This window comes from Megalobrama amblycephala, linkage group LG24, assembly GCF_018812025.1.
Source record: "Megalobrama amblycephala isolate DHTTF-2021 linkage group LG24, ASM1881202v1, whole genome shotgun sequence".
NCBI lineage: Eukaryota > Metazoa > Chordata > Actinopteri > Cypriniformes > Xenocyprididae > Megalobrama > Megalobrama amblycephala.
The window spans coordinates 18,810,704-18,823,934 of NC_063067.1; the positions used below are offsets into that span (position 1 = coordinate 18,810,704).

At 36.4% G+C, this 13,231-nt stretch overlaps 2 protein-coding genes across 3 annotated transcripts in view; both read left to right on the forward strand.

Moving 5' to 3' along the window:
- The window catches only part of asb8 (ankyrin repeat and SOCS box containing 8), a 7,407-nt gene extending 5,941 nt beyond the window's left edge, over positions 1-1,466 (forward strand). For both annotated transcript variants that reach the window (XM_048178206.1, XM_048178207.1), the window contains exon 4: positions 1-1,466. This exon is cut by the window's left edge and continues 270 nt beyond it. In XM_048178206.1, coding sequence (XP_048034163.1) covers positions 1-366 — 366 coding nt within the window. In that variant the 3' untranslated portion in view covers positions 367-1,466.
- A 1,540-nt stretch (positions 1,467-3,006) lies between these two features.
- atf7a (activating transcription factor 7a) overlaps positions 3,007-13,231 on the forward strand; it is a 38,134-nt gene continuing 27,909 nt past the window's right edge. The window contains exon 1 of the mRNA XM_048177441.1: positions 3,007-3,134. The gene's annotated coding sequence lies outside the window, so the exon portion shown is untranslated. The remainder of the gene's footprint in view (positions 3,135-13,231) is intronic.

The window sequence follows — 13,231 nt, forward strand, 5'->3', positions numbered from 1 at the left end:
GTGCTGCTTGAGTACGGCGCTCAAGTTCACGTCACCAACCTAAAGGGCCAGACGCCCATCTCGCGGCTGGTGGCGCTGCTGGCTCGGGGCCTGGGCACGGAACAGGAGGAAGAGTGCCTGGAGCTGCTTTGCCGTGCCGCGGGGAGGTTCGAGATCCGCAGGGCCGACGGCTCCTTACCTCGTGAGCTCAGTAAAGATCCTCAGTTACTGGCTCGACTCACAAACCTGGTAGCCCAGCCGCCCTCGTTGCGAGCCTTAGCGCGCTGCGCCGTTCGTAATAGCCTGGGAGTGCAGTACCTCCCGTCTGCGGTGAAACAGCTCCCGCTTCCAGAGTCAGTGAAAGAATATGTGCTCCTCAGAGACTGAGCGAGAAGAATGTCCTTAATGTCAGACGTGGAGGAGGTAGATGTCTTCTGTCTATGTGAACATGTGATTGTAATCAGACTGCAATCTGAAGCGTGTCTGTCCATATACAGTGAGGAAGTCGCCCATTTTGGGCTTTTTTTTTTTTGTTGCTATAATGTCATCAAGCAAATTCAGACTTGGGTTGCAGTACGATTATGTTTTTTGGTGCAGAGAAAAAGTGATCTGGTAGGAGAAAGATATCGATAATCCAATTATGAACCCATAATGTTAAAATAGCAGCAGATAATAATATATATGCAAAAACAAGAAAATAATTTAAAAATATTATTTACCAGTAAATCCAGTGGAAACAAAAAATAACACTTTAACAGCACTTAAGTTATAATCATATATTAAATTTGTGTTTCAAACTTCTACTTTAAGTTTTTTTTTTTTATTTATGCAGTAATATTTGAAGTTTTTAAAGGTAATAACCGAAGCCTTTAGATGAAGTTTTAAAGTCGAATAAATATTAACGTTTTTGTTAAATCATTTTATATGAGATTTCCCGGTCATCGAAAATAAGTTTGTTTTGGAAAAGTGTGGAAAAAATTTTGCACAAATGTAGTAAATTTGCCACAAAACAACTTTGTTTTACATTTGTTTACCAATCTCTGGCATTTTGAAGCAATGCAAGAACATTGTTTCTGTCCTTCTATCACTTTCATAATCATAAATATTTCAGATGAAAACTTCCTTTACTACCTGATTTAGAGTGTTGGATTGTATTACATTTTTTGGTGCTGATGATTGCAGAAAATGAGCTGTGCTTTTACTTTTGAGATGAAAACCTTAACAAGAACCTTCTGTGTCAATATTGGGAATGTTCATTTTTTCAGCCTCACAGTGTCACGTTAGCATGATCATTCCAAATGTTGGCATACTGAATGGGATGTCTTAAATGAATTGATGTCAACACTTGTGTCACATCTTGTAAACCTCAAGAGAGTTTTTTGCAGCTGTTTTCATTTATCTGTTGTTATATTGCTTGATTAAGTATGTAGTGCTTACATCTAGTTTTATGCATGCGGACTAACCAGTAAAAGACTTCATGCATTGTTCAAGCGTCTTACTGCAGTTATTTCTCCAAATCAAGTGAACCGTGAACGTGATTAGGGCACATATCAAATGCTTTCGTAATGACACATTATATGACCTTATATGAGCTATGTATGTGTGTATAATTTTTACCGGTAGAGGGCGCCGGAATACCACATGATATAAGTCAGTCAGATAAAGCTTCAGAATTTTGTCAATTGTCTTGTTTGTAAAATAATAATAAAAATTAAAATTTTACCTGAAAGAAAAAGACTGTCACATACAGTATCAGCCCTTAAGGAAATGAGTCAGGAAAAATCATCTCAGTTTTAATTACCTATATTTAAACAACCAGACGTCATGCAGCCATTATCTATTTAGATTATTTTACATTAATATTAACTGCCAAAAGCAAAAAAAACGTACATTTGATTGTTTTTAACATTTGCTGCATGGCACTAACATTTAAAAAACACTGTTTTTTGAATAGGAAATTGAATAATGAGGAAAAGAGCATACTTTTATTATCGTTTCAATTCCTTCATCAAGCACTGTGTGTGTTTTCCATCATGCTTTATTTAAACTTGTGTCCAAGCACAGGATGTCCTCTTTACGAGAATGTAAATCAGTCAGGAAGGAAACTACAGTAGGACTGAATAAAGGCCCTCTGCATCTAACATTCCTCTACTCTCAAAGCCATCACCTTCAGTTTGCATCACGGTTTTCATCTTCACTATTGCTTTACATAGTTAATCGATAGCAGAGGACTGAATCACTGAACACTTCTGAAGAGAGACAAGCCCTGAGATGGGAACAAAATATTGACAATCTTAGGGTATTAATAATAATAATAATAAAGCATTGCTTCCTACTTTGCCATAGGAATGCAGAAATATTATTAAAAGAACAAATGACTCTACAATCAATTCTTATTTTTTTATTGAGATATTTTCAAAACTTTTTTATTCAAAGACACTGTGAGTAAAAGGAATCAGTGTATTAAAATAATTAAACATAATACATTCTGTGATTCCAGAAGCTTCAAGAACTGTACGTCTTTAATATAAATAGTTGCTGAGGGGGAAAAAAAAAAGATTTTCAGTTTACATCTTTATTTTGTGTTTTTATTTTTTAAAACGTTTTAACACATTTTAATTTAGATTTGAGTTTGATATAATGTGTAATATATTATTTAATATATTAGGCTAATAATATTAATATTAGATATTAATATTAAACATATCAGTTTAGCATCTTACAACGATTATTTGTATTATTTAAAAACCTGGAAGAAATCTTGCAAATGAAGTTATATATGAAATTTATTCTACGAAATACAGATGGAAACAAGACATTTATCTTAGTTATTTGCAAGTTAAAATAACCTACTTTGGACTAAGAACATTCACATTTATATTAACATTCAAAGTTATTGCCAAAATCTTTACTATTATTACAGTCAGAGAATATATGAGCTAGTATTCTTTATCATCATGTATCCGTATCATCATACAGAAAGTAAAAGCATCAAGAATGTCAACATATTGAGTTGACAGGATCATAAACACCCCAGGTGAGGGACTCGGGCTATGTGACGCCAAAATCTCGCGATACTTCACGGGGAGGGGCGTGTCAGATTCCAAGAGAGGAGAGAGAGATAGAGAGAGAGAGTGGGATAGAGGGGCGCTGTGGTAAGTTTGTAAACATTCTTATTTTATCAAAAATGTGAAATAGATGATCGTCTGGATGTGAAACGGTGTCCTAGCGTTATTTATATTCGTCAAAAAGGTTCGTCTGTGATCGAGAGTAACTTTTATGAGGCGACTGTGAGGCTGTCAGACTGGCAGTGGTCTGCGCGTACACTGCAGCTCTTTCAGGGCTCTTGACAAGCGAGGGCAGAAAATCTTAGGACTGGAAAAGTGCCCCTAGCCGTCATTAGTTATTACTATATACTATAGAGTTGTTGTTTTTTTCAAATTTATGTCAATATATAATTTTTTTGCTTATATAAAATGGCAAATTACACAGCACAGTTATTTTGTTTGCCTCAAAGTACTCTGCATACTTTTGCTTCTAGCGAGGAGGAGGGGGGGTATGAGCGGCCTGTACGCTTTAAGTCCGTGAATTCCATTTTTTGAGTGGGATTTCCGTCCGCCAATGAGACGCAACTAATATTCTTGATTGACGTTTATTCTAGCCAAACAGCAATTAGGTATTTTTGATTGACGCGCACGTGACCAATCAGAATAACGGTAGGGCGGGCACATGCGGGAAAAGGCTGGCTTTAAAGTTGGCATGTTCGCAAGACATCAAGTTAGCATGGGTTTGCTAAATAGTTAGCGACGTTTATTTTCGGCGAGGGCACAAGAAACGAACGGTATTTTTTGTTGTAATGCAGCAAACCAACATAAAAGGTAGAAATTACACATCAACGTGTCAGAAAACTATATTCAAACCAAAACCCTGCCACCGTCCCTTTTTGTTTTTAATTGCCATAAGTACATTTCCCTAAAAAGTTCTATTTTTGTTACCTACAGAAACAATCATGCTATGAAGTAGGATAACTCTTAGAGATGGATGAGTAGTGCTGTTAAACTAAACTTTTTTGCTAAAAAAAAGTTGCTTTGCTGTAATTACAATTTGATTAGGGTAAAGTAGATGTTTTTTGTCATGAATAAATAAAAGAGGTCAACCCCACACAAATGTCAGCTTTCTAAATCACAATATTCGCTTGCCATTTAAACAAACAATACTTGTTTATGGCTTGTTTGTTTGCTATATAAATATGTCATACAAAACAAGCACCTGCTGTTGATCGGTTTGCTGTCCTAAGCGTTGTGGGTATTTGGCCAAGATCATTCAAATAAAACAAAGAAAATGTGAGCATTCCACATCTTTGCACAAAATGCATGTAGTTTGAACAAAACAGCTGATAACAATCAATTTGATTTCATCTGAGCGTGTGAATGTCCCATCTTAGTGCCTGTAAACACCATCTGTACATCTGAGGACATGTAATTGTAGATATAGGTCATCTTCACATGGCACTTGTTGAATTCCAATAATGTTACTCTTTGGAATGACTCTCCGTATAATACATCACCCTCTCAGTAGACATATTTGCTTGTGCACTAGCATTTTTTGCAGCTGTTACAGTAATTGCTTCACAGCGATTTGATTAACGAGAGTTCGGAGCCTTGCTTTTTGCTTTCACCTCTGCTATAAAGGCATCTGCTGCATGATAAAGACACAATGTGAAGACGTTTTACAGGAAGGAACTTCATATGCAAGTTTGACGTCTTTCACATGATGAAATCGGCTCTGTTTCTGTCTTGCTAAACCATGCACTGTAATTAAATGTCAGAGCTGTGAATGAAAGATTATGTTATGATTATGTAAGTTGTCCGGGCAACAGTTGTATGCAGGATAATATAATTGACAGCATGATTGTCCGGATGTATCAATAGAGTAATAGAACAGACCAAATAACACTGTTTCAAATTTCCAGCAGACCAAATAACAGACTGTTCAAATAAAACAGACAATAAGGGTAAACTGCCAGCCGTACTTGAGTTGATTCTGGGCATCTGTGCACTTCCAAAGTTATGTAATATTTGGTCTGCTCTAAAAGGTGTGCCGGGCTCAAGAAGTACTGTGAGAGATCGAGGGAGATACTCCATTGTAGAAATAATGAATGGACAATGTGGGTGGCTGGAAAATGTTTTCGTCCAATTTTGGCAAACACATCGGGCTTGATGGATTGCTGTGATTTTGTGATCGTTAAAATATGATATTCACATGCCATCATGTTGCTGTAATGTTTAGAGAACCAGTAAAATATGTCAAAATTGAGTTGGTATGTCCATTATAATATAATTAGCAGCTCTTTCAGAACATTGCCATGCCTGACAGTAATATATCTTGATATTTTTTCCAGCCTTTTCATATAATCTTGATATAATTGCTTACATTTTTTTTTTTTGAGTCATATCATAGGATCCATCATCTTTATCATGCACTGTAGTTTAATGTAAGATGCAAAATGTGATAAAAAGTTCTGAAAGCATTAATAATTAGATGTTTTAGACACTGTTTTGCATTAAAGGAACACAACATTTATTTATTTTCATTTATATACACTGTCATTCAAAAGGTTGGGGTCAGTAAGATTTTTAAATATTTTGGATACAATCTTATGCCAAAGCCACATTTATTATCATTATTACAATATAAATAACTGTTTTCTATTTTAATACATTGTAAAATGTAATGTATTCCTGTGGTGGTAAAGCTGAATTTTCAGCATCATTACTCCAGTCTTCAGAAATCATTATAATATGCTGATTTGATACTCAAGAAATATTCCTTATTACTAGCAGTGTTGATGGTTGTGCTGCTTAATATTTTTTTCAATATTCTTTGATGAATAGAAAGTTCAAAAGAACAGCATTTATTTGAAATAGAAATATTTTGTAACATTATATATCCCTTTACTGTCACTTTCTGTCACTGCTCACTAAAAGTGTATATATATAAAAAAACGAACTGACCCCAAAATTTTGAATGGAACAGCAGTATTTACAATTAAATTTTAATTAAATCAGTGTTGCATAATACTATATTGCCAGCAAAATGATTGCAATATATTGTGGATATTTGATATATTTCTTCTAGTATGTTTTTTAAGCTATTTGAGGACACAGGACGTGTCCTCATAAACCATGTTTACATTGTAATACCCGTCATTATATACATTTGTGTCCTCATAAACCATGTATACAAGAATACACATACACATATTAGGGCTGCCCTCAACTAAAGATTTTTCTAGTTGACTATTAGTCGTTCATTTAAGTGATTAGTTGACTAATCGCACATTTATATTAGGGCTGCACGATTAATCGCATGCTATTCTCACGCGCATTTCGTCAGTAAAGCCGGTTCCCTGATTACCGCTAAATCGCCATCACCTGTTTTTAAACGCAGCGCCTTTTAATAGACGGAGCCGTAGTTCACGGACAAGCCACGCAATATCGCGTTCATTATCGCAGGCGATTCATCTGCGATATGAACGCGATATTGCGTGGCTTTTCAGTGACCTACGGCTCTGTCTATTAAATGCCGCTTCATTTGAAAGCAGGTGATGGCGATTTAGCGGTAATCAGGGAACCGGCTTTACTGACGAAATGCGCGTGAGAATAGCATGCGATTAATCGTGCAGCCCTAATTTATATTAATTTAATTTTTAAAATATATACTGAGGAGAATACTAAACCATAATGAGCATTTAATATATAGCCTATTCCACGTTCAAGCGCATACATAAAGCTTTCTGCAAAAAGTAACGATTATGTGTTGGGGAAAAAAAGAGCAAGAAGACATCTCCGCAGTATGGTGGACACGGCTATAGAGAGAAATGCACCTTACATACTGATTAGTTACATAAGCAAATTTTTTTTGATTGGTTAGTTTAAAAGAAGACATTTCAAGCTTTCTATAGATATATTTTTCTTGTGTGAGGCAAATAGCCTATATGCTGAGTTTCGGTTCATTTTTATGATGCGCTCCAGTTCACGGAGACCGAGATGGCAGAAAGCGCATCCCATTTGTTCTCTTTATTTTACGAAGGGACAACATTTTCCAGTTATTGTGAGTTTACACAAATAAAAATAGAACCTTTACAGTTTGTAATGTATTACTCTTATCTGTATGACCAAAAATGAGTGTATGCTTCATATAAACAAATGATCGCCTTCCAAGTGGTTCCGCCAAAACTGCACTTTCGTATTCTTTAAAAAGCTTACGCTGTATGTCCTTCATTATTCTACTTACAGAATGAACGTAGCGCAGCATACATTTACATTTTTTTCGAAAACGACCGATCGTTTAGCTAGATAAGACCCTTATTCCTCGTCTGGTATCGTTTAAAGCCCTTTGAAGCTGAAACTGTAATTTTGACCTTCAACCATTTGGAGGCCATTGAAGTCCACTATAAGGAGAATAATCCTAGAATGTTTTCATCAAAAACCTTAATTTCTTTTCGGCTGAAGAAAGACAGACATGAACATCTTGGATGACATGAGGGTGAGTAAATTATCAGGAAAATTTTATTTGAAAGTGAACTAATCCTTTAAGTTGTTTCGCTTGTTATCAGAAAAAATGCAAGTGATTGCGCCGGCGCCGCCATGTCATGCAGTAAGCGCACTATACTTCAGCTTCCAAACTCCACACAAACACTTCCATATGCGCTTAATTATAGCGCACATTTATCTAGGTTAACGTTAGAGCAAGCAGCCGTGTAAAGTTGCTACTACTTACATGGTTCAAATGATAAGCCATATATGAGGTCGATGGATGATAGGTGAACGTTTGGATTTCCTGCCTGACATACTGTAACTATTACCTCAAGATTACCTCAAGAACCCCCCGTTAACAATCTGTCATTCACCGGCTGTGTGACTTCCTTCGCCACAGGTTTTTTTTCTGCGACTAACCGATATATAATATATATATATATATTAGGGCTGACCAATATATCGTTTGCGATTGTCATGCGCATTTCGTCAGTAAAGCCGGTTCCCTGATTACCGCTAAATTGCCATCACCTGCTTTCAGATGGAGCGGCATTTAATAGACAGAACCGTAGTTCACTGACAAGCCACGCAATATCGCGTTTATTATCGAAGGCGATTCATCTGCGATATGAACGCGATATTGCGTGGCTTGTCAGTGAACTACGGCTCTGTCTATTAAATGCCGCTCCATTTGAAAGCAGGTGATGGCGATTTAGCGGTAATCAGGGAACCGGCTTTACTGACGAAATGCGCGTGACAATCGCATGCGATATATTGGTCAGCCCTAAAATATATATATATATATATATATATATATATATATATATATATATATATATATATATATATATTTGTATATATATATATATATATATATATATATATATATATATATATATATATATATATATATATATATATATATATATATATATATATATATATATATAATTTGTATATACACACACACAGACATATATATAATATATATAAATATAATAATATATGTATACACACACATATATTATGTAAACACTAACTTTTATATTAAATGCGATTAATCACAAATAATCGATTTGACAGCACTAATTTCTACTAAGTGCAGGAGTGAAGAAACACTTTTAGCTTTTGTTGACTTGTAGCATGTCCAACATTGTTGTAGCAGCAGTATAAACTGACAGAGGGGGACTTTGGAGGGGTCCACATTGTTCCTAGCAGAATATAGGCCCTGGGGATTGCATTGGACTACATTGTGTATTTCCTCACCATGGATTCAGCACCGGGCACACTGCAGTCATGCAGACATGGATCTAAAGTTTCATTTGTTCCATTTTCCAAAGCTTAGGTTCACTAAGGTTACATAAATCCAAATCGGTGATAAAACACGCCCCGCACCCCTTATCCCCAACTCTATCCGCAGCACCCTTGGCCTTTACCTGCGAGTTACCGAACACCCTCCAAAACCGTCCATTCCATTCTCTGCTCCCTGCCCCACTTTTCCGTCGCTCCCTTTTTGTGGGGTCTCCCTTACTCTCTGGCAGCTCACTCTCCAGATTCCTCATTCTTGGCTCCAGCTGGAGCTATTAATACAGTTTGTTTTGTCAGTTTCCTAGCAGACAGCATCAAACAGTGCACGCCTGAGGCAGATTATAGCCGGACCTCGCTACACCGTCCACCTGCTGAGTAGCAGAAATCCAAGTTAACAGCAGGATGCTGCTTGTCCCCATGTCAGACCCAATTGATCCTGAGGAACCAGGCTTTGATAAAAATTAAAAAAAATTGAGATTTTGGAGAAAAAGCCTGGAAATGTGAATTTGAAAACCACTAAAATTAATAACATCCTGAAAAATCCTGGACATTTCTATAATGAATATAAATGCTCTAAATATTTCATAGCTTATAAATTGTCCTTTATAAATTCTGTCTCTATAAAATGCTTTTTGAAAATCTAGTTTTTTTATTATTATTATTATGATGAATGAATGAATGAATTTTTTTTAAATCTGAGTTATGGAAAAGTTATTGTTTACTTGGGTACTGCTAATAATATTTGTTCGTGTATGATCTGCTATGACTCCTCATTTAAGTAAGTAATTTTGGAAAAAGCTTCCTCTTAATGATTCAATGCAAATACAAATGTAAATGCAAAAGTCATGGAAATCCATTGGCTAAAAGGTGTGGGAGCCCTGAATGCATTGCATTTTCAACCGAAGCAGTGCACTGCTAGTACTGCCAGCTGTCTTCCTGTTTAAATTGTTGATGATAGACAAACCCAGCTGTTCGGTTTATCTTCAGTAGTGTAATCAAAGATGGATGTTATCAGAGCCATGGCCTAGCAACTAGCACTAGTGCAGGGACACATTGAGCTATGGTTCTCATGTAGGAGTCTCTGGTTTGAGTCTGGTCGTATCAGTTCCCTTTTCTTCTCATCATTTTCTGTCCTGTCTCTACAATCACTATCAAAACTAAATGTGACGGAAAGATCCAGTTAACCGAAAACCAGACCCCAAAATGCCGTCATGTTCTCAGGTGATAAATTAAACCAGTCATAGTTAAAGGATTAATCCACTTTTAAATACACTTCTCCTGATAAATTTACTCACCCCCATGTCATCCAAGATGTTCATGTCTTTCTTTTGTCAGTCGAAAAGAAATGAAGGTTTTTGAGGAAAACATTCCAGGATTATTCTCCTTACAGTGGATTTCAATGGCTACCAACAGATTGAAGGTCAAAATTACAGTTTCAGTGCAGCTTCAAGGGCTTTGAATGATACCAGACGAGGAATAAGGGTCTTATCTAGCGAATCGATCAGTCATTTTCGAAAAAAATACAACCGTTTATGCTTTATAAACAAAATATCGCCTTGAACGTACTTTCCGCTTCCGCATTCTTCATAACGCTTACGCTGAATGTCCTACGCCTTCCCTATTCAAGTTACGGAAAAAAACTAAACTGGCGCCGCGTTCGTTACGCAAGTAGAATAGGGAAGGCGTAGAACATTCAGCGTAAGCGTTATGAAGAATGCGGAAGCGGAAAGTACGTTCAAGGCGATATTTTGTTTATAAAGCATAAACGGTTGTATTTTTTTCGAAAATGACTGATCGATTCGCTAGATAAGACCCTTATTCCTCGTCTGGTATCATTCAAAGCCCTTGAAGCTGCACTGAAACTGTAATTTTGACCTTCAATCTGTTGGTAGCCATTGAAATCCACTGTAAGGAGAATAATCCTGGAATGTTTTCCTCAAAAACCTTCATTTCTTTTCGACTGACGAAAGAAAGACAATGAACATCTTGGATGACATGGGGGTGAGTAAATTTATCAGGAAAAGTGTATTTAAAAGTGGACTAATCCTTTAAGATCTTCGGCAACTTTATCAATATTTTAGCCAAACAAATTTTACAGATTGCTACTTTAGCATCCTTTTTGGTCACTGTGAAGTGTGTCCACCCTGCTATTTTTTAATTTACCCACGTTGTGCTCAAAATGTGAAATTGGAAAAGCGCTATTTAAACGTCAGTGTTTCAGTCAACGGTTTCAGTCCTCCAAAAACTATTTCATTTAAAACTGATTTTTTTTGGCCAAGTATTTTTAGTTTTTTGTCTTTTTAGGTGCAATTTTGTTAGAATGCAGACTCTTCGAAATGTTTAGGGAATGTTGTTTGATTATTAAAGTGTTTCATTTAATTTTGTACTGAAATAATTCAGTACAAACGTTCAAATGCTTCCCATGCTTTTATATTGCAAGCATAGTCTTAATCATAACAGGAAGTGGTCTTAGATTACTCCAGAATGTCTTTGTGAATAATCCATCAAGGCTGTATTTTTGTTTTGGATGCACTGATGCAGGTGGGCTGATCTTTGTTTGTCTGATTTATTGTGATGATGAACTTCAGAGTGTGTGCTCCCCTAGCTTGAGGCTTACTGAGACGCGCACACTTCACCAGGGGTATAACGAACCAGGGGTGGTTCTCATTTGTATATAGTCACTCCGTGAATTTCTCTGACCAAACTGTCTGTGTGTATTGCAACCAGACCGAAAGCTCTGGCACCAAGCTGTTGGCTCACTTGTAGAGCGTGTGAGGTCTGCAAGGAATCAAGCTGCTTAGCTTGTATGCCACTTTGATCTCGGTTGTAATGGGAAGGGCCTTTCAGGGGCAAACAAGATGCAGTTATTTTCTTTATGGAAAACAGAGCAAGGGTCTTGGCAGCGGCTGCTAATTTCAGCTTATAACTGCACGTCCCTCCACACAGGACACTTGAACATAAACACAATTGAAATGAAATAATGGTAGATATTAATGTTCGTTTAATTATATTCTAATCCATCCATTTATTTCATTTTTTTTGTGTTAAATTTTTAGTGGTGGTGCCTTATTTAGCATGATGACAACTTGCACAAAAAAAACATTCTCAGGACATTAGCTTTTTTAAATTCGTCTTTGACGCTGTCACATCTTGCTGTGTTTTTTTTGAGCACCTCCCACAAGTGTTGTGTTTTAAGACGACGTGAAGTTAAAAATAGTCTTGAGACCACTGCATTTTTTCATTCCTTTTCGTTCCTCTGTTGATCTCCTTGTTTTTTTTAATGCAAGGTGTAAGTTTATCTAATGAAGTAATGTTTCGTAAACACCTTCTAAACAGCATACCAGTAAACATTGTTGCTTAAAATATGTATATATTTTGTATATTCCTATTTCATTGGTACCTTGAGAGCAGTTGCTTTTGTTTGCTGTAAACTTTACAGCGCCAATGTTACATAAATTAGCAGCGTCTCAGGCTGCAGACTTGGCTTTTTAAATTTTCACAGATGACATACGCAAGCTTTACCCATTTAAATCCCTGCTGTTATAGTCAAGGAAGATGTTTGGTTCATTCTTCACCTTTTGTTTGCGTTGGTGGTTGTGTAACTCACCAGACGTCATTCCGAGCTGGTGGGGCATGTTGAAAGTTTAATGAAACTTCCCTCCATTTAAATTTAATGAACGTGTTACTTTTTCCAAAATTCCCAGCCTCTCCACACGTGGACCGTTGGGGATTAAAGGAGTGAGAGTGTAGATCGCTGTAAAGACAGATGACAAATTCAATTATTCCAGTCAAGCTACCACAACTAAATATAAGACACATGTATAATGATACTAAACATATGTGTGTCATACATAAATAGATTCAGAACAAAAACTGGGTAATGTATTGAATATTTACTGTATATTCATGACGTTGTCAGTATAAAATGAAGCAACTTTGTGAAGATTTTGGCAGATAAGTTTACTAAGGACCTTGACATTTGCAGTTTTATGATCTTTCCTAATGATGGAATACACTACACAACTTTTGCTCTCATTGCTGGTTGGCAAAAGTCTTAGCCAGTCTTCAAATTTTGGGCAGCCAGAGTTGACAGATTTGACAGAAATTTGTATAGCGTATGATGGGATGATTTTTTGTTATTTTTTTTAGCTTTAGAATGTGATTCCATCCAGTTGGTGGATATCAAACATGTTTAATATTTTGAGACGATTTTGGAACACATATTGTTTTAATTTCCTTGCGTCTCCTGCCAAAGAGACTGTTTCTGTGTGAGATTGTTGTGTTTCGAATGACTGGAAAGTCTGGTAGTGTGTGATCGTCAGTCGATTAGTGTACAAAACCCAGTTTTTCCCTCTGTAACCACTTACATAGTTGACAAGTGTTTGATGCCTGATATTTCTGTTCAA